The following is a 24,586-nucleotide window of genomic DNA, read 5'->3' as shown; positions in this document are numbered from 1 at the left end:
AAATTCCCAGTTGAATATATAGTTCTGCTAATCAATGGTGTGTAATCTCATTCAAGTCAATTGGGCTATGTGGGGTGAATGCCTTCCAACCACATTTCGATGACAGTAGGTACTTTAATTCTCTGTGCCACTTTATGGTTCCTGCTTGTCATGATAGATGTACCATTTTGTCAATATTTAATCAAGAAACAATTAAACTTCATGAAAACATTGAGGCCTCCATCCTTGGCTGGTAAAAATCTGCTCCAGTGAATGCAGTCAATCCATGCTGATGCACACCAGCCAGCCACCTCTAGAACTGTGAGAGTTTCATCTACTGCAAAGAAGAGATGACAGAAGCTAACCAAATGCCCCTCATGTCACACTGCAATTGATACAGTGCACATTTGCTCATAATGAGGACTAACACAGAAGTAGTTTATGTGTATTTCATGTATTCTTAATGGTATTATCTGATTGAAATAATGAAAATGCTAGAAATGCTGGTGGTTGTAGATGGGATGTGGAGTATAAAGCCTCTGACAACTGTGAAACCCTTACAGTAAATGTTTATAACAATCTTTTTACTCACTCTGGTCCTTAACCCTTTGGGCCTCACATTGAGTGCCAAAACAGTACTGTCATGGTTTTGAGCCCAGATGGAGATGAAGCATCACACAGCTGCTTGCTCAAATCCAATAGAATGGGGAGAAGAATCAGCATAAAACTTGTGTGTTGAGATAGGAACAGTTTCCTTCCTGACAACTCCCCCAGTTTATATCACATGATGTTCTGTGGTGTGAAATTTCCCTTTGGCCAGTTTGGGTCACCTGTCCCAGCAATGCTCCCTCCCAGTTTCTTTTGTGAACATCCTGACTGGCAGAGCATGAGATAAGATAAAGAATGGTCCTTGACTTAGGATGAACACAACTTAGCAAAAAACCAAAACATCAGTGTGTTATCAACACCATTTTCATTCTGAATCCAAAGCACAGCACTGTAACAGCTACTGAGAGGAAATAAACCCTGCCCTAGCTGAAACCAGGACAGGCCACAAAAGAAGGTTGTTTTGCCAACATACACATGATAACATATGTAAATTTGTTTACTTTTTCTCTTTCAGGTGGCTAATCAGGTTGTTCAGGCTCTACTAACTCAAAAGGTAAGTTGTGATTTGGGTATTTTCAGTGTAACTTAAAGCTTGCAGATATTCATTGTTTATTTGAGAGATATGTATATATTCTTAAATAGTATACATTTTTAAACTACATTCACACATTCAGTAAGCAGGGGAAGTACTGCACAGGAAAAATACTTGTAGGATAATTGCAAACCTGGCACAATGAAAAGATTCACTGTGGCTTCTACAGAGATCTGTTCTGCATGAAGTCATGTCTGAAATTCCAATTTTCTGAAGTGGTCTTTGAGTTAAACATGATTCCATGATTTCATTCTGTCAGGGAGAGAAAGAGGGAAAGACAAACAAAATATAACAATAAGCTGTGAGCATTTCAATATTCATGGAATGATTCTTTGTGAGGTCTAGACCACTTGATGGATGTGGCATTATTAAAATGCTTTGGATCATTTAGTTGTAAAAAGATGATTCGGAAAGAGACATAAATGCAGTCTTTTAAAGCAGATAGTGCAAAGGAGAATATAAACTGTCTTGTCTACCCTTAATGACAGGACAAGTAATAATGTTCTTAAAATGCAGCACGAAACACAAAGTTAAAATAATCAAGAAAGCTCTTGCCACATGCACAAAAGTGTTCTAGATGCAAATAGTTTTTGAGCACCAGCTCCAAAGCCTCCCTTCAGGGGCATCATTCTGCCCAGCAGGGCATCATTCAGAACTCCCTGCCAAGGGAAGAGTGGGGGCAGAGGGGACAGGCTGGGTTGAAAGTATCATTGCTCATCCCACGATTTTTAGATGCAAAACAAAGGTTTTTACTCTGGAAGAGGGATACTGCCTTGCAGCAGTTGGAAGGTGCAGCTCAGAGGTGATTTGTGCAAACCACAACATCCAGGGAAGTTGGCCCTGCTGCTGTCTGTGCTGTGTTTCTCTGTTTACACGTAGGAGTAGGGTCTGTGCATCACCAGAGGACTGCAGAGCTGTTCCTGTGACACCTGCTAGAAATATAACCTGAGGTGTTTTCTAAAAAAATCCCAAATATGTGTTTCAGTACAGTTTAAATGGAAATGGAGGTATTTTTTCATGTTAATATACACAAAAACCTCATACACATTTTGGATTATAAAACCCTATGTGGTGAAATACTCACCAGAGGGTTAATCTCAATATATTAATCTCTAGTTTGGGAATATTTTCATGGTTTCCCAAATGGAGAGAGGAGCCTTGCAAAGGTGTCAGACATTTTGATGACTACATACTTCCTCAGTAATTAATCCTTCCATACCCATAGGAACCAAGGAGTTCCTAAGGATACAATAAAAACAGATCCAAATACATTTAATAAAGTGATTTACTTAGGGTTGATGGGATTTAACAGCTGCTTACCTATTACTGAGTAATAACACCTAATTTAATATCCATAGAAAGAGGAAAGAGGGTACTTTTCTAAATGCTAATGAATATGAAATGTATAGTGCTCCTGACACCGTTCATACAGGTCCTTTTATAAGAAAAGACAGGAACACAATAGTGTACAATAAAGAGGAAATTGCACTCCTCACACCAGTCCCAGAAGGGTAGATATCAGAACCCAAATAGTGGCTGGTAAACAGATAAATCTACAATCATGCAGCTGAGCAGTAAGGCAGAGTCAGTCATGCCACTGAGAGATAGCACACATCAGGAGCAGAGCAAGGCATGGAGAAGAGCTGAGAGCTCTCACAAAAGGGAGAAGAGTGGTTTTGTACAGTAGCACACACTGCGTGGGCTTGGCTGTGAATTTGAAATCATCCCTCAAGGACTAATTTTCACTTAAATGAAGTACAAGCTGTAATGGAAGGAGTAAAGCGCTGTGTGCTTGCCGGGATGTGCAAAGACTGTGATCCCACTGAGAGATTCTGGTGACACAAATTGAGTGAGCAAAGCTTGAGTGATTTGTCAATGTCACCGAATCCTTGAAATGGAATTACAGTCTTAAACGTTCCCTTTTCAAGTATGTAATTTGTTACAATACATATAGAAATTCTCTAACATGAGAGACTTTTTTTTGATGTGACTGGAGAAACTATGTTAAATTGAATTTGTGCTGAGTTAGCCATGCAGCATAATTTCACAATTTTATGTAGCAAAATTCTATGGATTTCTACTTGCTAATAGAAAATTTTGCCTCTAGGAAACTTAAGAAGTCAGATATCCAACAAAAACCTGTACGCTATAATACTGAAAACATCCATTCTTTCTCCTTCCACCCAAAGACTTGTCATATAACATGAGCTGATTGGACTGCTGAGAACTGGATTTTTACTTTATTTTTTTTCATGTAAGACCTGGATCAGCAGCTTGAAATTTGAGCTAAACCATCCAATTGAATAATTTTGTGCCCTGTTTATCTACTTCTTGCATTGTAATCTCCTCCATTTTCATCAATGAAATAAAAATAATTGAATTAAGTGGTAATTAAAGCAGAAAGAAGCATGTTCAGAGGGAGAGCAGTGTTTTTCTGGAAGCCCTACTGAGGCCTTGGATCCCATTTTGGAGAAGAGTGAGTCTGATTCACACTGAAGAGATAAAGCAAGACCACAGAGATGCTCAGACATCACTGTACTGAAACCCTAGGAGTACTTTAAATATTTGGGAGATTGCTACCTTAATAGCTAGTTGTTTTGCCCACAGGAGAGGAATTATATGCTTCAGACATTTGATAGTTGTATTAATTGGTAATTTTAGGACTGCAAGTTTCTAAACTCAGACTTTATTTTACCAGAATACTGCTACTTTTATGTGCCTCATTTCTCCTCTGGGCTATGTGTGGCATTACCACTGGCAGGGTTTATAGCATCTGGGTGGGTAATCTACTATCTTATATTTCACTTTTTTACAGAAATTCTGAAGTTTGAAACATAAATCTTATGGTTTTAATACTCTAAGATAGGAAGGTTTTGGGCAGAGGCCTTGCTAAGATTTAATTTTTTTCTACACTGTTAGTTTCTGTGAATCATTTTTCCTGTCCAGTGCCCTTAGTAGTCTTGAAATGTTAAGCACTGTTATAACAGCCAAGGCTCAGCTTTAAATTCTCTGATTTGTGAAAGGCAGATAATGATTGGTCTTGATGCTTGCAGTCTCTATTACTAATGGAGATTCTTGTGCAAGACCAGGGATAAGAGGTCTCACTGACAGGAAGCAAAGCTTCAGGGCTTTAGAAATCATCAGCCTCAAGATTTTTTGAGGGTCGTGGTGGAAGGCTCTTGCAATTTCAACTGAACAGCCACTTGACAGCCACCTAAAACAAATGTTATAAAACCATCAGGAGAGAACAACTGCATTCATCCAGTATTCATAAAATCTGATACATATGCATAAAAAGAGGTTTACAGTTTTCTGGGAGTCTCAAGATGAACATTTTTTATTGTGTGTGTTCACCTCTTATAACCTCAGTGCTGGTTAGAGCAGAGACTAGAGCAACTGTAGGCAAGAATTTAAGCTACATCTGAATACAGTTTCCCCCTCTGACTTGTTTTCTCATCAAGCCAGGTCATCATGTTGTTAATGGTATTGACAGGACAGCATATGGGGGTGCTGAGGCCTCTTTCTCCACCTTCATATGGTGAAAAGTAATATGAGCTAGGCAATTCCAGAGGGCAGCAAATGGCCTAAATTTAAATAATGGTAAGTATTTTGGAGATGTAAATTAAAAAAACAAACAAAACAACAGACATATGGCTGCAGATTATTATTTTTACATGTAATCTTTATTAGGAGACTACCTTCCCTGGTTTGTGAAGCTCACTTACCTCAAAATGGGCAGCTGCACAAAATATTGCTGAAAAGCTCAGTGTCTGCACTGTCTCCAAAATCCTCTCTCTAATGGAATCCTGAGTTCTTTCAGGTGACCAGGAAAAGCAGGTTTTACACTGAAGATAGATAGATAGATAGATAGATAGATAGATAGATAGATAGATAGATAGATAGATAGATAGATAGATAGACAGACAGATATTAGCTGTATCTGAAAGACAGTATTGGCTTGAGTGGTTTTACACTCCACCTCTGCTTCTAATGGAAAATTTTAAATCTTTTTCATAGAATCATAGAATTGCTTGTATTGGAAGGAACCCTTAAGATCATCAAGTCCAACCATTAACCCAGTGGTGCCAAAACCGTGTCCCCAAGTGCCACATCTACACAGCTTTTAAATATCTGCGGGGGTGATGACTCCACCACCTGTTCTAATGCTTGACAACCCTTTCCATAAGAAATTTTTCCTAATGTATAACCTAAAGCTCTCCTGGAGGCCATTCCAGAGGCCATTTCCTCTTGTCCTATCTGTTGCTGCTTGGGAGAAGAGACCAGTGCCCATCTGGCTAGAACATTCTTGGAGGGGGTTGTAGAGAGTGAAAAGAGCCTCTTTTTTTTCCAGGCTAAACACCCCCAGCTCCTTCAGCTGCTCCTCATCAGGTTTGTGCCCCAGACCCTTCCCCAGCTCCATTGCCCTTCTCTGCACTCACTGCAGCCCCTCAGTGTCTTTCTTTAGTGAGGGGCCCAGAACTGAACTCAGCACTTGAGGTGTGGCCTCACCAGTGCCCAGCACAGAGGGAAATCCCTGCCCTGGTCCTGCTAGCCACACTGTTTTCATCCAGCCAGGATGCCACTGCCTTCTTGCCCACCTGGGCACATCCTGGGGTGCTTGGGAAGACACAGCCCATGCACATCAGGCACAGCAATGCTGGCTTGGTTGTTCCAGGAAAAGCAAGGAAGGGATCAGACTTCAGAGGAGAACCTTGAAGGCACAGTGCCACTTTGAACTTCTGCCTGGTTTAGCATATGTGTTTTACTCAGCTCATGCTTATTACAATATCCATCTATTAATTGCTGCTTTATGCTTTGTGTCAGCTGCAGGATGGAACACATTGCTAGCAAAGTTATTTTTATGCTAACAGAAAACTCTGAAAGGAGGTGCCAGGTAGCTACTGTTCTTCATGACAAGATTTTCTTTAATGTTATAATGGATGATCAAAGGACCAGAGAAAATGAAGGAGCACATTTTTCTGATTTATACTACTTTAAAAGTTGTGTGTTTATTTCTTCTTAATATCATTAGAGTTTTTATGTGCTTCTCTTACCTGCTTTCTAATCTTACTGTTTTGCCTTGTGCTGCAGGGTCTGAGGGAGGAATGTATAAAGCTGAAAATGAGAGTTTTTGATCTGGAACAACAGAATCGAACTTTAAGTGTGCTTTTCCAGCAGAAAGTCAAACCAGCTTCTGACCTCCTCCTTCAGGTAGGAAATGGCCTTTGTAGAAGCAAGCTATGAGCTTTATATTTCTTAAAATTATAAAATACTTCTCTTCTTTTCAAGGCTATGTCAGTAAGTGGGAAATGACAGTTGATAGATTTAATATATTAGAAGAATAACTGTTATCTGTACTCTGATCCCATTGAAACTGAAAATGTGTGCCAGTGAGCTCTGATATTGCATGGAAATCTGGAGAGAGGAGCACACCTGCAGAGCAACTTACTTTTTTAGATGATTCTTCTCTATGATAAATGGAATGATATGGGTTCATTATCCCTCTGCAGGGGAGAAACTCGTATTCCTTAACATCCTGCTTGATGGTGAACAGTGTAATTTCCTGTGAGAAGACAGCCCATTTATTTAACTTTTGCCATATGTGATACTGTCCTGGTTTCAGCTAACTTGCAAGGGTTTAAGTACATCTTCACAGGCTTAGAGTGATTTTTTTTTTTTTGCCAATGTTTTATGGGAGGATGTAGCTGAGAAACCAATTGACCCATGTCTCACTCATTAGCCATTCTGGAATACTAAGGGATGTTCCAGTATCCTTCTTCATTTGGCAATGTCTGTGATTGTGAATGAACCCATCTCTTTGTCATCCTTTTGCAGAAGAATTGCTTTGCAGAAGCTCCAACAAATCTGACCATGAGCTAGGAGAACAGCAGATGAGGACTAATTGGAACTTGCAGGACATGTCAGCTACATAACTGATACTAAATGTGTATCTTAAACCCTCACTGCTGTGCATGTGTAACTCAGAGGAAAATGTGGCTCTTGCACTGTTGTCCAACAGATGAGGCTGCTGACTCTGCTCAGGGTGGGCTGGGTTTTGTGCAGAAACACAGAAACCTAGCACCAAAGCTGGCTTTGTGCAGAAACACATCAGGCTGCTCACAGCCGATGTTAAAGGCAAGGGAATCTGCATGCTAAGGGCAAATATTGTACTTACTGAGGAGCTCTGAAGCACAGCCACAGCTCTAAAGCTAGAACACCATCACAGGGATCTGAGTTCCTGAGTTTTCCTCAGGTTCTTGTTCTTCTCTTGATTTTGTGTTGATTTGAGTGTTGCTAGGTCAGAACCTCCTCTATCCTGGCTGCCTGTCCCTTGTCCCCTGCTTCCTGTCCTAGTTTATCCTTCACAGACTCCTGCACAGGGGTCTTGATTTATCTTTATTCATTCACAGTTTTGACACATCCACCACAGCATGGAAAGTCTTCATTGCTTCCTTCTGCTTTTGACAGTCCCATCAGCTGCTCCTTCTTCCCAGTTTGGGGTGGTTTTTTCTTTCTTTTTCCTGTTTCCAAAGGGTCTGACTCTCCAGCTGATGTCAGCTTGAGGTTTGACTGCACAGAAGTCACATGCTGCACATTCATTATTGCAGATGCTGTTCCTATTCCCAATTCCTTGTGTGGCAACAATAAAACCAGGTTATTCTGGGAATGCTACAGAAGTGTTGGATAGCATCTCAAAAGTGGGATCAACACTTTGACTTGAGATCCTTGAAACTGCATTGTGCAGCAGCTCTGAAAAAAAGTTGAAAGAAATGAACCTGCACCAGGTGGAAGAAAGAACCAAATGATCTAACACGTTTCCCTGAGGGATTGAAATTATTTTACATCATTGTTCTTGCACAGTTTGGCAGGAACAAATGTACATAGATTTTCTTTTCCCCCCTTTTCGCTTGATTTGTCATTACTGGCTGAGGATAAAAGGGAATTAAGTTCATTCAGAAAGTCCAGATCTCCCTGGAGCAAAATTTGCTGCTATGTCTGTTCTCTTGCTATCAAAAGGTTTTAACTCACTAGATGAAAAAAAAAACAGAGAGCAAGTGGCAGTGTATGTTAGAAAAGGAAGAACTTGTGCTAAAACTCTTCATATGTCCTTTTACAAAAAAAAATAAAATCCAAACCAAACAGGAAATATGTGAGTTTCCAGAATTTTAATTATCCTCTAATTATACTCCAGACTCGAATGAATGGCATGTAGTCTGTGATCTTGCTGTCTGAGATACAACATCTGCAGAAGACTGTTTTCTTAGGGCTGAAACTGAGCAAATACTGTTGTGTGCCTGCATAAAATTAAAGAAAAGTTTGCATTATGTCTTCTTGGAAGTGCACACAGCCCAGATTTAGAACAGGAGTTAAATATTGGTTTAGATGTGTCACTCTACAGAACAGTTATAAATATGTGCTTAAGGACATTCCTGTTAGATCATGACCCCAGTCAAGGGAATGGGTAAATTCTGCTAACTGGGGGTGGGAGCATGGGATGTTCTCACCTTTCCTGTACTCTCTGATACAATACAGTTCCATTTTATTTAATGCTGATCTCATCCTAGGATTAGCCACACTCAGTAAAACTACAAATTTTGAAGAATGCCATGGTAGAGGGCACCAGCTAAAAATAAGTAATGTTAGCTACTTTTTCTGCATATCAGCTTCTGTGATTTCATTGTATATTAGCATAAAATTATTCCATATTTGACGTGAGGAGACTCTTGCATTACAGACTAAGCTTATTTTTAAACTGTAAACATTTTGACTTCTCAAATTTAAACAGAAATATAGATTTCTCCTTTTAAAACAAAATTTAAAGGTAAGTGTAGATTTCACCATTGCCCTAGGTTTTTGTGTGTATGATTGGAAGCAGATAATACATGAATGATGTGTCTTAGATATCAGATCATTCACATCTTTTTTCTAGTGAAGGAATTGGTACAAATCTTTTAAATTTGGCCTGCTCACCCCACCAATTGCACTGTGTTGGTTTTTCTCATGCTTCTCACACAGTTCAAAAGAAACACTCATTTTGCTACCAATTAAAAAAACAAATTAAATTCGTGTAGCACAGTTTCCATGACTGCCTCAGAAATCCTGCACTGTTAGAAAGGTGTTAAAAGTGTTACTTTTTCATGCATTTACATAAAGTGTAAGTGCTTATGAAGTTGAAACCCCCAGTTTGAAGCAATGTGTGTTGAGCTTGGGATTGTGTGTGTTGCCATGTAAGCTCTCTGCTCCCAGGAATTTTGGTGTGCTTACTGCCTGCAGGGAGGGACACAGATGCTCTCATTCCTGTCTCATTCCTGTCATGAAAAGATAAGTAATGCAGTCTCTGATGCAAAATTTTAGGAGGATAAAAAGATAATTCAAGCTTTTTTCTCTTCACCTCTGATACTGTAGACAGTTTTAAGAGCTACCCTCTCTTTCTGGGGCCATTCTTTGTAGCTGAAGTGTGTGATTTATAGAGGCAGTACTAGAATAGATAAATAAGGAGAAGGCTGATTACCTTTTTTTCCCATTATTGTTATTTTGTAATACTCTGAAACAGCTTTTTTAAAATGATGAAGCCTTGAAAAAGTGTTTTGTGTCAGCACCATCTGAGAAAGAGCAATAGTTATAGTTAAAACCTAGCACAAAAGAGCAGATTCTACCAAAGCAGCCTTCATTTTCCTCTGTTAATGTGGCTGCTAAAAAGAAATTAAATTCTGCCTGTCATAGCAAGAGGGGCTGGGAAAGAAAACCAGGAACTCCATTTTAGTGACCCACCTTGTTCTTCATCTGCAAGTGGGACAAAGAGCTGGGGATAATAGTCAAAGATTTAAAACTGAGTAGAGGAAAACCAATTAGAAGTGAAGAGAGAAATCTGTAGATGGTGAAACGAATAAGACAGGGATCAGGGGTTGCCTTCTAATAAATATCCCTTTTTTAAAAAAATTTTAATATCATGTAGCTCTGTTTACATAAATTCAAGATGTTTGCTAGATGAGTTGTTCCCATGGGAGAAGTCTTGCTTTCACTTTTCACCCAGAAAGTTGTTGTCGCGGGGGATTTTTATAAACCATGCAGGATTTTTCAGTGAAAAGGGATAAAAAAGTGGCAAGCAGCAAAATTTATTGGGTTGATTTATTTGATTAAATAAGTAATAAAATTTTCATAGTTGGGAAAGTATAAGATAATATTTCTAATCATAAGATTTACAATATCCCTGATCTTAAAGTATATTTTCATTGCCATTTTATTTCCATCATAAAAACTCTACTTTATCAACCACAGAACCAAGCAGGGAGGTCTCCTGAAGCATTTATTTTCTTCTTGTGTTTCTCTGGCTGAATTACTTATATTTATTACTCATGGACCATCCACACTGTTTAATTTCACACCTCAAATTTTGCCTAAAATTCTGCAGCACAGAGTGTTGAATTCTCAGGTGGTCAAGGTGAATTATAATTACTTTATGATGACTGCATTGGTATGAGCCCTTTTAAAAACCTGATGTACAAGACAGAGTGTGGCTGTACAGGCTGTGATGGAACCTTGCACAACTTAGCAGGAAGGGGTAAATTGCAGCAAAGACATTATTATATATGGGAAGAAGAGGGCACTTGATAGCCCTAAGAGCTGCCAAGAGGAGATGGAATGTCTGGGCTCAGAGCCTGACCTCTGGTGCAGCCATCATTAGGCATGATGAGGTCTGAATGCAGGAGGTTAAAAGTGAAGTTGCATTGCTTTACAGCAAAGAGATCTGTGTAATATCCAAGTGTTTCAGAGAGTGGGTGTTTGAGGGCTTGAAATGAAACCTAAAGATGGTCACACACTGTTAGGGAACAGTTTGTCAGCATTCCTAGGTGCATTTCAGTGTTGTTATATGCTGGGGAGCAGGAGGATTTCCTTCTCACAGAAGTCAGGTGCCTGCAGGCTCTCAGGGGAGCAGGCAGACTTGATACCAAATCAGCAAATTGTTTTGCAAGTTGTGAAAGTCCTGCAGCTGACCTGCTTATTTGCTTATTTCACATTTATTCCTCTGCATCCATCAGATTGTCAGGGCACCCCTTTCTGCAAATCTTCAGGAAAGTTCCAGCTCCAGAACAAACTCTTTCCTTTTCTCCTCTGTAAACAAATCAACATAAATAAGTTGTGGCAGCATCTGTAGTGAATATTTCCTTACTCAGAAATCAGGGCTGGTGGCTTGAAGGAGAAATTAATTCCATATCTGCTAATTTCTTCAGCAGTAATTAAATACTGCTTGCAAGTTAAGACAATCTCCAGGGCTGTATCAACAGAGAAGAAGATGATCGCATAAATGTAAAGCATGTTTGAGATATATTAAGTTTAAACTAGTACATTAACTTTTATCCAAGAATTACATTGCTAGCAGAACCCCCTTTTAAGAAGTGTAAGAGTGGATTTTTCTCTATTTATGGTGCTCAAAAGATTTCAGGCCGTTGCCCGGCTGGATTAATTCCTGCAGGTCAAGGCTACCAAAGTGCACAGTTACAGTCATGAAGATCCTACCCCAGGACCTTCATGAGCCTCCAACCTTGCAGCCATGAGAAATTGTAAGAATGCTTCTGTATGTCAGGAGTCAGGACAGTGATCTAGTGTGGAACACTCAATTTTTGAGACTTTTAACAACAAATTAAAGAACATTCTTCATGTGAGGATGGTGATGTCATTATTTCCAATCTTGCATTATCTCAGTAAACTGCTATCTAATTACTTGTTCCGTGTCCCCACTTGCCAATAATATCTTCTGAGAAGACAGAAATATAAAACTTTGAATGTCTGTATTTCATCTCAGCTTAAATCATCAACATGTAATAATACATAATAAACAATATTTATTACTTGCCCTGTTTGCAGCTCCAAATATATATGCTGAAGAAATATTACAGAGATAAAATATTTAGGAGAGCCAATTGGTTAGATAAATGGGTGACTAGAAACTCAGTGATGAGGGAAAGAAAGGAAACATCCCCCTTATGGAGAAACTCAACCTAATCTCCCTAAGCCATATTTCTAGTTTTGAATGCACAGCAGCAGCACAATACCTGAAAGAATTTGGTGGTGTATCTGACATGCAGGTAGCCCTGGAAGGAGCTCCCAGATAGGCAGGCTGATAAAGGAACACAAAAATGTTTGTTAGAGATGGTGGAATGAGAGTAGAGGTAGGCAAGATCCCTCACAAGAGACCAGACTAAAGCAAAGCACAGTGAGAGAGTCAGTGGAAAAAATATTTTAGTAAGAGGAACTTAGATCAAGCAACCTGATAGGTCTGCTCCATCCGTAATTTGTGTTTTGGTGATTTACCTTCTTGTCAGACTGTTGTCCCTTACTTCAGCAATTCAATTCTTACCAATTTGCTCTCAAACAAAATCAAAGCATTAACTTAAGCTCCCAGGGCATGTAGTTGTGATGAGAATGATAATGCATTTAAGAGAAAATTACCCCCAGCTGCTCAGCATTCCTCTGTCCAAGTATTTTAACCAGCCTGGAGAGGTTCCACAGAAAACCAATGTCAACACAAACATGACATTCTGTGATACAATTTGAAATAGATAAATTTCAACTACTGAGCCTAAAAATGAGCCATTTCCATTATCCTGATAAAAATAAATCGCTACAGCTATAGCAAAACCAGCAAATCAAATGAGCAAATAATCTTCAGGAAAGCCACAAGTGATCCTTGGTGAAGTATTTATGAATGATTTTGACTGAGGAGAGCAATATTTTTCAAGTTTTGAAGAAATGTAAAGACATTATTCAAGAGCAAAGAGAGTATTTCAGAGTAAGCACATGTCAGGAGAATGGCGGGGCTGTACTGATGTGACAGGCCTGGACAACAAAAGTGAGATTTTCCTGCCAATTTTTAGACAAAGAAAAATAAGCAACTGACACTGAGTCAACCAACAATTTTTCTTTATTCTATGCATGGATTTTTATTATCAGTGATGAGCCACATGATGGCAGGAATCCAATATGGCATTTGAAACCCTAAGCAAGTTTGTGGACAGAGTAATTAAGTCCAAGAATACTGTTCATGTTTTTTCCTTTATTCCAGGTATTCCACATGGGAATAAATTTTAAAAAGGAAGGAATTCCACAATAGGAAAGAATATTGCTGTATTCCTTTCCAAACCTGTCCTGTGCTTCACTCCTAATAAACGTTAAAAAGACATGATTTTATATTCCATGCAGTTATATTAAACCCACAGTAATGCTTAAATTGTGGCTGCTCTTTCAACCTGTTGTGTTTGTTGAATATATTAACAAGATTTATTAGCAACTTTCCATGTGAATCCCTGCATAAATGGTCAAGTGTAAGTACAGAGAGGCTGCTTAGAGACTGGTTGTGAACTTAATGAAAACTCTGAGTTACTCATGTGTTTCTGTTTTGTGTGACCAGCACATCCACGTGCTGTCTGATATGTTTCTGGTTTTGCAGTTTGCAATTTATTTATTTTAATATATAGTTGTTGTATTTAAGCCAAGAGTCACTCATTCAGGTTTCCTTTCTAAATGGAAAAAAAAATTATCATGGACATTCTGATAGCAAAAATTAGCATGGATTTGTTCCAATGTTATCACAGTTTGTGATGTGGTACCTACAAGCCACGTGTTACATATAAAAGTGCAAGTTCATATCATCAGGTCAGCTTTTAGAGCCTCCCCCCTTCTGGATTTCAGAGTGGAATAAAATAGTAACCTCTGCAAGTCCTGCTTAAATGTGTGCTCCAACAACAGGTGTGCAAGTAATTGTTTTCTCATCATGGTGCATATTTCACACTCTGTAACTCTCAAATGGAATACCAAAAGAATGTAAAAATTAATTCAAAGATTTAAAGGGCTCTGTCTTGTGGTAAAATGGGAATCTATTGAAATTCTAAAGCACTACAGAATTATAACCTTTATTATTACAGATCTATGATTTTCTTTTTATTGTGCTAATGGAGCTAAGTATGTAGTTCATTTTTATTTTCTTAAAACTCTGAGATTTAAAGGATAACTGTGCAAAAGCATATATGAAACAAATAATAGATAAAGGATGAATTTCATCTGTTATTACACTCAATACATATAAAACCTCAGTTATATTTTACTTTATTGCTCTGTTTTTGTTACTGTTATTTAAGTGCAGTGGCACTTTGAAGATGGGAAGCAATACAGAATCATGGCTCTTTTTACTGAGAAGTAGGTGTGCCAATAAGTGCTCTGCTTCATAACATTTCAACTGTTCAGATTATATCAGGCCAGTGTGAATTGCTAGTAATGTAAAATTACACATTCCATCAAATGAAGCAAACTAACATTATGCTAAGTGGGTTGAGGCACATAAGGTTACTCAATAGGTATTTTCTGTTGCCATCTGTTATGGAAAAAATCATTTTCCTTTGATATACTTTATATTTTTTGTATATTCTTACAGATACTGCACATAGAATAAAGGGTTGATAATTAGAATAAAATGTTACTCATAATGAATCATAAAACACCTAAGGAACCAACCCCATCTTTTAGTATTGAATTTCACTAATGCTCTCCTTTGTTTCCCAAACGACCTATCTTCTTTAATGATAGTTTGGATACTGGTAAGATTCAAATTCTCATCCAAAGGCCGTGGCACTATTGACTAAATCTCTGTTGATTCGCTGAGAATGTGAAATACTGTATTGCAAGATAAAATCAGCACGAGGTGCTCAGTGAAACTGAAGAGTCCATTAGTGCCTTAACTCTTAAATTACCATCTGTAATCTCTCTTGATAAGGACGAGCTGAAAGGAAGAGTTACCTTTGTCATTAAATCTTTAACAATGTGATATTGACAGCCTGGAGTTTTTCTGTATTTTTAGCATCTTTAGACTGCATCCCTGCTCCTTTCTTTCTCTAGATGTGAGCAGGCTGTGTTCCATTAGTCACCAGGCAATGTCTGGGTGCAGGAAGGGGCAGTGATTTGTCTGTGTCCTGTGTGCATCACAAGGGCATCTTCCACATTATGAATTAAACTCCATCTTACTGCATTAGAAGTATGGAAACAGACTGCCAAAGTAATGGCATCATGAATTAATAGCTGTGCTTTAAAAAATCTCAAATATACTCCCACTCTTCAGCTCATCTTTCTGGTATACAATTTCAGAAATGAGCTACTTAATTTTGTAGTGTTTTGATCCTAAATTTTTATATTCAGTTATATTTTAAAAGCAGAAATGCTCAATCATTTTTTTAAGTTTCTGTTATTTACTATTAAGTGTTTTTCTCTAAATAAGCCTTGTGTACTTTTCCTGTACAATAGATGAAGGCACAGACACAGATCTAGGCACAATTATTATGAATTATAGATACTGCAAGTGTGAGCATGAATCAGAGATTAGCATTGTGTTTTAGAGGCTCACTTAGATTTATTTGACTAAATGATCCCTAGGAGATCTTGACAACAATAAGAAATATGGGTATACTCTGCCCTGTCACCTGGTACTTGTTCCTGGGGGAATAACAAATGGATTTAACCTTTCATTTAGGTCTTCAGGTCCTTCATTCACATGGGACCAGACTTTCAAGAGCTCAGGCATTGTGCTGAGCTCTTCTAAAAATCTAGCTACTGCCAGAATGGGAGCTGATCTCTTTAGAAATTCCTATATAATACCCCCTTAAGCCCTGCTTTTATCCACAGGGAGAAAACGATCAATTCACAAGGGCACAGGTTCCCAGTCAGGAGCTGGCTGTCAGAGCTTCTCCTGAGCAGAGACAGCTGCTGAGAGAGTTTGCAGCTCTGAACCACCTGAGACAGAGGTAAAACTCCCAACCTGGGCCAGGAGAGAGGATTTTCCCATGCCATCCCATGCCAGGTCTAGCCCTAGGCCTGCCGAGGGCAGTTCAGGTCATAAATAATGCTTGGAGGGTATGGAGCCTTTCCTGCCAGGAGCTGTGACTGGCATTTTCCATCTCCTGGTGTTCCTGCTGGCTGGGGCAGCGGGAGGGAGGTGCAGATGAGCATGGGCAGTGCAGGGCAGTGTCCTCAGGCCATCCATGCCCCCTCCTTGCTGGTACCAGCACCAGCTCTCCCTCCTCACCTGGGCTTCAGCCTTACCTGGCCTGCATGGCCAGCCTGGTGCTGAGGTCATTCCAAGGTTCCTCATCCCTCCAGTGTTGGTGGAATTCCAGAAGGCTGCAGTGAAGGTTTAAGCTGCTTGTTGAGATCATCAGGTCTCCAGAGTTGTGCTGGGTCCTGCACAAGCCCTGAGATTTTGGCGTATCAGGATAAACCTTGAAGAACTTGCATCTGGAGGTCTTGTGGTCAGATTTGGGACTTCCAATAATGAAATCCCACTGGAAATGCACACTTACGACCATCTAGAAGCTTTATTTCTGGAAAGCAGTAGAAGTTTGGGAAGCCTATGGGGTAATTCCTGTCCTGGCAGAAATTCTTTTCATTTCAGTAGAAGTGAAGCAAATAATTCCTACCAGCTGGGAATCTACCCACTTCTTTCTAAATCATACTTTTAAGTGCTTTGATGAAAAGGAACAGAATCAAGTACCTTATATCCAGGTATTCAAGAACAAAGTATCTTCTTATTAGAAATTATTCTGTCAGAGACAAAAACAATGCATTAGATTTGGAGAGAAAATATGTATGTAAAAGCCTTAAAATAACAAAATAAGTAGTTCTTGCAACTCTCCTCCTACTTTTAAACTCCTTTCAATCCACATGACATTTCAGCAGTATTACACACAAAAAAAAAAAAAAAAGAAAAAGAAAAGGAGAGTGGAGAAATGGAGTAACTTTTTAATGCATAGTACTGAGGCAAGGAAAATATGGCTTGTTCAACGTTAACCTTGACAAATTCATGTTCTTGTCATTTAAATGAATGAACCTTTCCAGTGCCTAGATCACTGGACCTTGGGAAACACAGTGAGGAAGGATTGTAGAAACAATCCCCATCTCTGTTAAGTTTTTGGGTTGGGTTTTTTTTTTTTTTTTTTGAGTAAATGAATGATTTCAGTGAAATCCAAATAAGGATGAATCTGCTCACTTGAATCCCCTGTTCACAGCCAATGAACTTCCCTGTGAAACGGAGCTTGCCCTCCTGGCTTGCCAGGTATTGATCTAAAACATCTTCCCTGAGCCTTCTCTCTCTCCTTTTCCTCCTACAGGCAAAAGGTTAGTGTTAGATAATAGTATTAATTTTCCAGACATCTGCACATGTTTTAATAGCCTTTAGAAGGTTTGAAATGGTTTCTGTTTGACCACCACAGGGCTAAAACGCCATTAAGACTTAGATTGTAGCAATACATAACAATCATAGCCCTGTAGTTCAACCTGGCAATAAAAAAGCTAATTTATTTTATCGGAGATTTAAATTAATGTGATGAACTCCTCTCTCAACAGGAGCTGTAACACCACTCTCACTAAAAATACCATGTCCCTGCATATTTTCAAAACCAGATAAAACACTTGTGACAAACCTTGGTGTGTATTGTGTGTGCTATTTTGGAGTGCTTGCACGTGTGTTTGTGTGTCCATATAAGACTCCTGCTGTTCCTGAGACCATTTCTATTTTTCTGTCATATCTTCATTCTGAGCTCCTTCTCTTCTGTCATCTGGCTCGTAGGCTCAGCAAGAAGAAAGTGATTAATAAGGCAGTCTCCAGTGTTGGCACTGGGGTTTGTTTAACACCTTGAGAACTGGAATTTCCTTGTGGACAAAAATTATTGCTGCTTAGGTAAATTCAGTAGAAAATAGTCTTCAAAACAGACCTATGCATTTAACTAGGACATTTTTGAAAGTCTGTGAAAGAAAAGGACTTCAGACAGTTATCATTTCCAGCTTTATGCCAGAGGAAAGCTTCAGCTTATCCCATTATAAAGTGATAAAGCAGCATCTGATGGCAGCAGCTTCTGTGATAAAATGATCATGGCAGCACTGAGAACGAATCTAATAAGGGAATTGATCTGTAGATTCCAATTCTGGTAGAGCCAACACTGATCAACATAAATGTCAATAAGAAGATCTCACTGAGGTCTGCCTAATTCCTTTAGATTATTTTGGGGCATAGTCAGAAACTGAATGTGAAAATGGATTTTAAACCATAGAATCACAAAGGCAATGACCAATGTTATGTTGTGCCAGGAATATCACTGGCTGTCATTGTATGAAATGTTGAAATTAATGAGTATCTTTTAATCATATAAGGATTGATAATGCAATAACTGTTGCAGAAGTGAGACTTTTCTCCTGTTTTTTTATATTAAAGCATTTCTTAAATACAGTGAAATAATAAAAAAACAGCCCACCTTTTTACTGCTGAAGCATAGATAGCATGTGTAGGACATGCCAGAAAAGATTAATGGTATAGTTCTTCACTGTTGCAGGAATTCAGTATAAAGTTGTTTCTGAGTATAAAGTATAAACTCAGTATAATGTTGTTTCTGGCAACGCTGAAGTGTTAAAAACAAAATGGTTTTGTTTGTGGACAGTGTAACAACAGCAGTGTCAGGATGTGCAGAATGTGCCCTTCACTCTTGGGTGTTGCCATAATTCACAGCACCTATGTGCTGGCCCTCATTTAGCACAGTGGAACTGACATACTGAGTAGTGCTAGATCAGTGGGAAGACATTTAGAAAAATAAGAGACAAAATATAAATATGTACTTAATAAAAGGCTCCTCTCCTGCACATCACTATTCTCACAGCACGGCTGTTTCACCATACTCCAAGGAGTCTTCCATTTGCAGGCTTGTTGAAAACATTTTTGCATTAATTATTCACGTTCTGAGTAGCTGATTACTGGGTCATTGATGTAAACTGTTGACTTTACAGTAATTACAAACCACAGGGAACTTCATACATGCATTTTCCTAAGAAATTAAATTAGCTCATTTTCATATTACTGCAATATTTACAGACTCCTACCATAGTGCTATTAAAATGAGAAAAACACTTTGGAATCTCAGAGCTTGAAAACACTGATAGACATATAAAATGAAAAGTGGGATCAGAGGGGATTACTTTGTGTCTTTCAATGTAACTTTTATTTAAAGCAGTTTATAAAAATTAATAAAACTAAGGATTTGGAACAGGAGTAATTTTAGCCTTACATTAATGTTGTTAACTCTCTGAAGAATACAGAGAGATTATGCTATTGGTGTTTGTACATCAAATGCCTGCTTAAAGCCTCCCAATTTATACCCTAGAATATAAGTTTCCAGCTTTTGGAGTTACTTTGGGTCTAATTCACTGAGTTTTGCCATCTCTGGGTCTCTCAATAGTCATAGAGAGCTGCAAGCTTGGAAACTCTGCAAACAAATCAAACTTTGTTTTACTTTCTGTGCTGGAATTGCCTTGTTGCAGGATTTCCTGATGTTGTTTTAGCACCCTAATCTTCCATACAAATGTTTCTAGTATCATATCCTTCTGCTTTGTCTTGGATGTTGCCTTAGTCTCAGTAAACTCAGCCAGAGGATTTGCCAGCAAACTGACAAACCCCTGTTAATTCTGGAGCTGGATTTAAAGTCTAGCATCTTAGCATCTTCTGTAAAGGCTTTTTAGAAAAGTGTGCCTAGTAGGAGGGAAAAACAACAAAAACAGATGTAAAATACCAAATTAGAACTTCCATGGAAGTATTTTTATTAGATTAATGGAAAATTTAGATCCACACACTTGAAATTTAAGGGCTAGCTAAAAACTTCTTTTTTTTTTTTCAGTTATGTACTAAGAACTCATTTAGCTTACTGAAATGCATTTTAAAGTTAATCCTTTAATATTCACTTATGTACATCCTCCTATCACCACTGAGCAATACTGCGCTTGTGTGATTGTTTCCTGTATTTTAAAGGGCTGAGGGTAGGATCAATAAAAGTCTCCACCTTTAAGAGTTATCCTGGGGCTCACCTACTGTGTGTTAACCCTCTCTTCCCACCAAAAATACCCTGTAGCAACGCTGTACAATAACCCTGTAGCAACGGAGAAATAGAAAAGCTCACTGAGTGTGGTGCATTGTTTTTACAATCAGAAGTGGGGTGCTCCTGCCTGTGCAGAGCTTTATTTATAGCTTTTAGAGGTCTAAGTGATGAACATCTAATTACTTTGTATTAGGGAGGAGTACTTTAAACAGTCAAAGGGTGTTAGTTGCTCACTCCAGTTTTAGCCCCAGTCCTGTAAATGGTTAAACATGGCCCAGCATTAAGAGAAAGAATAATTTTCATAGCATTGTGGACTGGTTTGTGTTTGAAGTGACCTAAAAGCTCATCTCTTTCCAACCTCCCTGCCATGGATAAGGGTACCATTCACTAGACCTGGTTTTCATTTACTAAACAGTGTTAGCCATGAAGTTCTGCTTATACGAAGTGAATAGTGGGAAATAATTCTGAATTTTCTATTAAATAGATAACTTCCAGAGCTGAACATAATTATTATACTTTTGGTTTTGTGATACCAATTATATGCAATAACATATCAGGCATTTCTGTGTGTAAACAGTGTGCAGTTACAAATATATTTCCTATGCTGGTGATTATTATAATTAAAAAATTGGAAGCATCTTCTTGCAGCTTTCACTTTTGCTTCATATTTGGCTGGGTTTTGTTGACAGCCACTTTAGAAGGCAGAATTTCCATATGTTAAAAGAATATATATTCCAAAGTCTTATTTGTCTAAAGGGAAAGTTGATTTCTACTTTTGGAGGTTTCATTATTTTTTGCTTAACTATACTTAATTTTCTCCTTAATTCCAGAATATTTAGTGGATGAGAAGTTCACACTTTGTTTTTTGAACGGTGCATGTTCTACTCTAGGTAACTTTTGGTGGGATAGGTGAAGGATGTTCTCATCTCCAGCTGAACCTCCCCTCTGAAATGTATCTAAGGTCTACAAAAATCAATATTGTGTTTAATGAAAGATTATGCTTCTACATAAACTAATAATATATAAATGTTTTGCCTAATAATATTTTTTCCTTCTGTAGCCTACTGCCTTTATGGTGCAGTGGAAATGAGAAGGTTTTCCCTGCCTGCCCAGTTTCAGTGGCTGGGTACAGAGGGAAGCAGGCCAGAATGTGCCTGCTCAGGTTTGTGATGCCCTGAAAAACAGCAAAGACAGGAGAGGGCCACACACACCAAACAAACATTTGCAGCTCTGGCATGGAGCAGCAGGATGAAAATGTTTCCTTGGTATCCAGAGAGAGAATTTTGTGAATGATAGACTTTGGCTCATGTGAGAAAAGCAAAGCCAATTGATTTAATAGCAATTAACTCATCCAATATTGGAGAGCTGTGTACTCTTTGGCATAATTCATTGAAAATTGTTCTGGCAATGCTGCAGACCATTAGATGTTTAAAAGGGAGATGGGAACTGATAGATATTCTGCAGAGATAGAGTCAGGAGGCACAATGGTTAGGGGAGTCTCTGTAATATTGCCTTGTGCCAGCAGGTAGTAGCTTTCTTTTATCTTCCTAGAAAGTCTTAATAAGAATGCTGCTGGGGGGGGGAGGCGAACTGGCCTGCTGGTTGATGGATTGGTTATCTGCCTGCCAGATAATTGTATTGCCTATTGCACTTGATAGAATAGGTTTCCACCTAAATTATCAATTACTTTGTTTTTATTTTTCATGTGGGTTACAGGAGTTAATCTTGACATTGAACCACAAAGGGCACTGCCTTTTCTGCATCAATCTCACAGGTGAAGGAGGAGCTCTGCTGCTGTTGGTCACAGGCACCTGCAGAGAAGTCCTCTCTGTTCTGCCCTGGCCTCTCAGCACCCCCTTTCTGGAGAGATGTGGGTCCAGTCAAGCTAAGATATAACAAAGTTTTTACTCCATACCTGCCCTGTAGTACTCAGTACAGGGTAATTTTCAAGGAAGTTGGCCCAGTCCATGCTGTATTCAGTTCCGTGTGGATTTTCAGGTCTGCAGCCCAGTGATCCTGATGCTTTTCTGTTTCCAGAGGGGTCCAGGCCCTGCCCAGCACCTCCAGTGTTGCTTATTTTCCCCAAATCCTTATATAGGGCAGCAAAAAATGGGGCAGATAGCTTGGATTTATGGTTGTAACTCCTTAGTTTCATAGTAAAGTATTCATTTAAACTGATGTGATCTCTTCCATGGAAGTCATTCTGTGCAGTGGCTGCCTTTGGTTGCACTGTGTCACGACAGCATCAGCAGTGATTTCAATACTGTACAATTTTCAAGGCAGCAGTAACTCCTTGATCTAGTTATGTGGCTGTCATCTGAAAATACCCATAAAGGACACAGTACATTTTGTGTATCTGAGAAGAAATCAGAATCAAGATACATAGTTAGCACAATCTGTTACTTGATTTTAAATGCATCATTAATGAGTTTTTTTTAACAAATGCTAGAGTTTTCCCCAAACTTTAATTAGACAATGGAGAAGGAAAAAGAAAAATAAATGAAAGAGAAACATTTTTTCTTGGGCTTTTCTTTTGTAATTGAATGACTTGCTTCAGTGCTGTGTGATTATATTTAATTAATGACCTCAAACTTTATTATGCTGTTTGTTAATGCCAGTCATTGTTCTGGCCACCTCTGTTAGTTTATTTGCATATGTGTGGGGAGGACTATTCCCAATGTGATGATCTCATTCGATACAGAAATATAATCACATTATACATCTTGAGAACACATTTTCCCTCTTTGTTAATCATTTTAATCTGCTGATTTGCCTTTGGTACTGCAGTTTTAGAGAGTCACTGAGTTTAACAGTGGCAAAGGTGACTCAGACACAGTGAGACCCCTGTGCAGAGTCACACTGAGCCACTGGGGAGGGACCCCCAGAACCCTGAGCTGCTTCTAGCTGGGCTGTCATTGATCACTGGTCAAAAATTGTTTCTGATTTCTGCCTGTTCTGACTGGGCTGATCTCTGCTCTTATGTCTGACACAGATTCTGTATTCTGTAAGCAACACCAAATTTCATTGGATGCCGTTGTAGGGGAATATTTTGTTTCCCTTATTGAAATGTTTATAGGTTCCCATTTAAGTAATAAAATGGGAAAGTGGAAAAATGGGAAGGCAGTATTACAGTTGTAAAATTCCTTTAGCACTATTTCTAGGATCCTTTTTTCTGGGAAAATACATTTTCACCTATAAGTGTTCATCCATCTCAGCTGTTCCCAGTCATCATCTCCAAAGCACAGATCTGACTATTGTAACTTCCACTAAAATATCTCAGGTGACTGGTTTCCCTGGAGAAGGTAATTAATTTGTCTGCAAACCACTTGTTCATAGCACTAGTGACTCTTGGTTCTGAAAGAGTGGGATTCTCTGGTGGCTCAGTGATGCAGTTGGAATTATTGTCAAGAGGAACAAATGTACAAAGTCAGTGAATCTGTGACTTTGGGCAGGCATTTTACCTGGAGTTTAAATCTTTAACAAACACCTGACAGTAATACTAGTGGTAGAACTTTGAAAGGTGCATGCTGAATTACCAGGCATCACTGATGTTAAAAACACATAGCCTGGATGTAGTTAATATTTATAATAAAAAGTATCTTGAAGCATTTTATTTAATCTATTCAACAATATATTGGATAATACATATTTATACAGAATATTGACCATTGAAAATATTTTCCATAATCTCTCTGCAACAGACAGTACCTTCTTAATAAACCTGGATGAATAAGTTACTCTAGAGAAATTACTCCCAAATTCATAATTAGAAGTTTTTAAAAAATTTTCCTAGATTGTCTGGAATAGAAGCCTGAAGCAGAGCATGCAGATAACAGGCTGTGGGAATGGCTGGCTGCTTTGTTCTCTGGCAGATTAATTTCTGCAGTGGGTACCCAGAGAGCAGGCTGGGGAGCAGCTGGGTGTAAGATACTGTGACTTGCATTTCAGGGCCATGCAGAGAGCTACTACTGCACTGTGTGCTGGCTCTTCTGCCTACAGATTCTTTTTCCCTCTGTGGCCAGTCTTTTTGGATGGACAGGGTGATGGGGCACTCACAGAGCCTCCACAAATCTCCATGGTTTGCATCCCTCACAGATTCCTCTGGCAAAGCACCTGCCAGGATCTGCACCATTTGTTCCTCCAGGCTGAGGGGGAGACCTCCAGGTCTCTTAGGTTGCAAGCCTAGAGAATCAATGGGAAAGTGAAAAGAGCCTGATCCAAAGTCCTTATTTCTTGGGTTTTATTTTTTTTAGTCCATTTGCATTGATTTCAATGGACCCTGAGTCAGATCCATGCTGCCTGTTACATGGTGTGCTGGCCCAGGACTAACAAGACTGCAGATGTTTTCTCTTTTGAAGTGATTGGCTGAGGCATTCACATAAATCATGGATTTTATTGAAACTGCAATTAAACCAAACCAGGCTTAATGCAGACGGAAAGCCTAGAATTAGTGTACAGGTGGACATGGAGGGAAAGGCACAAACTTAGCCATCCTGCCAAGCAAAAC

The 24,586-nt window shown here is 38.9% G+C and overlaps 1 protein-coding gene across 7 annotated transcripts in view; it reads left to right on the top strand.

The window, feature by feature from the left end:
* Window positions 1–24,586, top strand: part of NCKAP5 (NCK associated protein 5) — a 378,350-nt gene that overhangs the window by 290,505 nt on the left and 63,259 nt on the right. For all 7 annotated transcript variants that reach the window (XM_030952067.1, XM_030952070.1, XM_030952063.1 and 4 more), the window contains 2 exons: window positions 1,103–1,141; window positions 6,272–6,391. In XM_030952067.1, coding sequence (XP_030807927.1) covers window positions 1,103–1,141; window positions 6,272–6,391 — 159 coding nt within the window. The remainder of the gene's footprint in view (window positions 1–1,102; window positions 1,142–6,271; window positions 6,392–24,586) is intronic.

The sequence above is a fragment of the Camarhynchus parvulus genome, chromosome 7 (assembly GCF_901933205.1).
Source record: "Camarhynchus parvulus chromosome 7, STF_HiC, whole genome shotgun sequence".
Lineage (NCBI taxonomy): Eukaryota > Metazoa > Chordata > Aves > Passeriformes > Thraupidae > Camarhynchus > Camarhynchus parvulus.
Note: the sequence above shows the minus strand (reverse complement) of the source record. Positions and strands in the feature narration are given on the sequence as shown.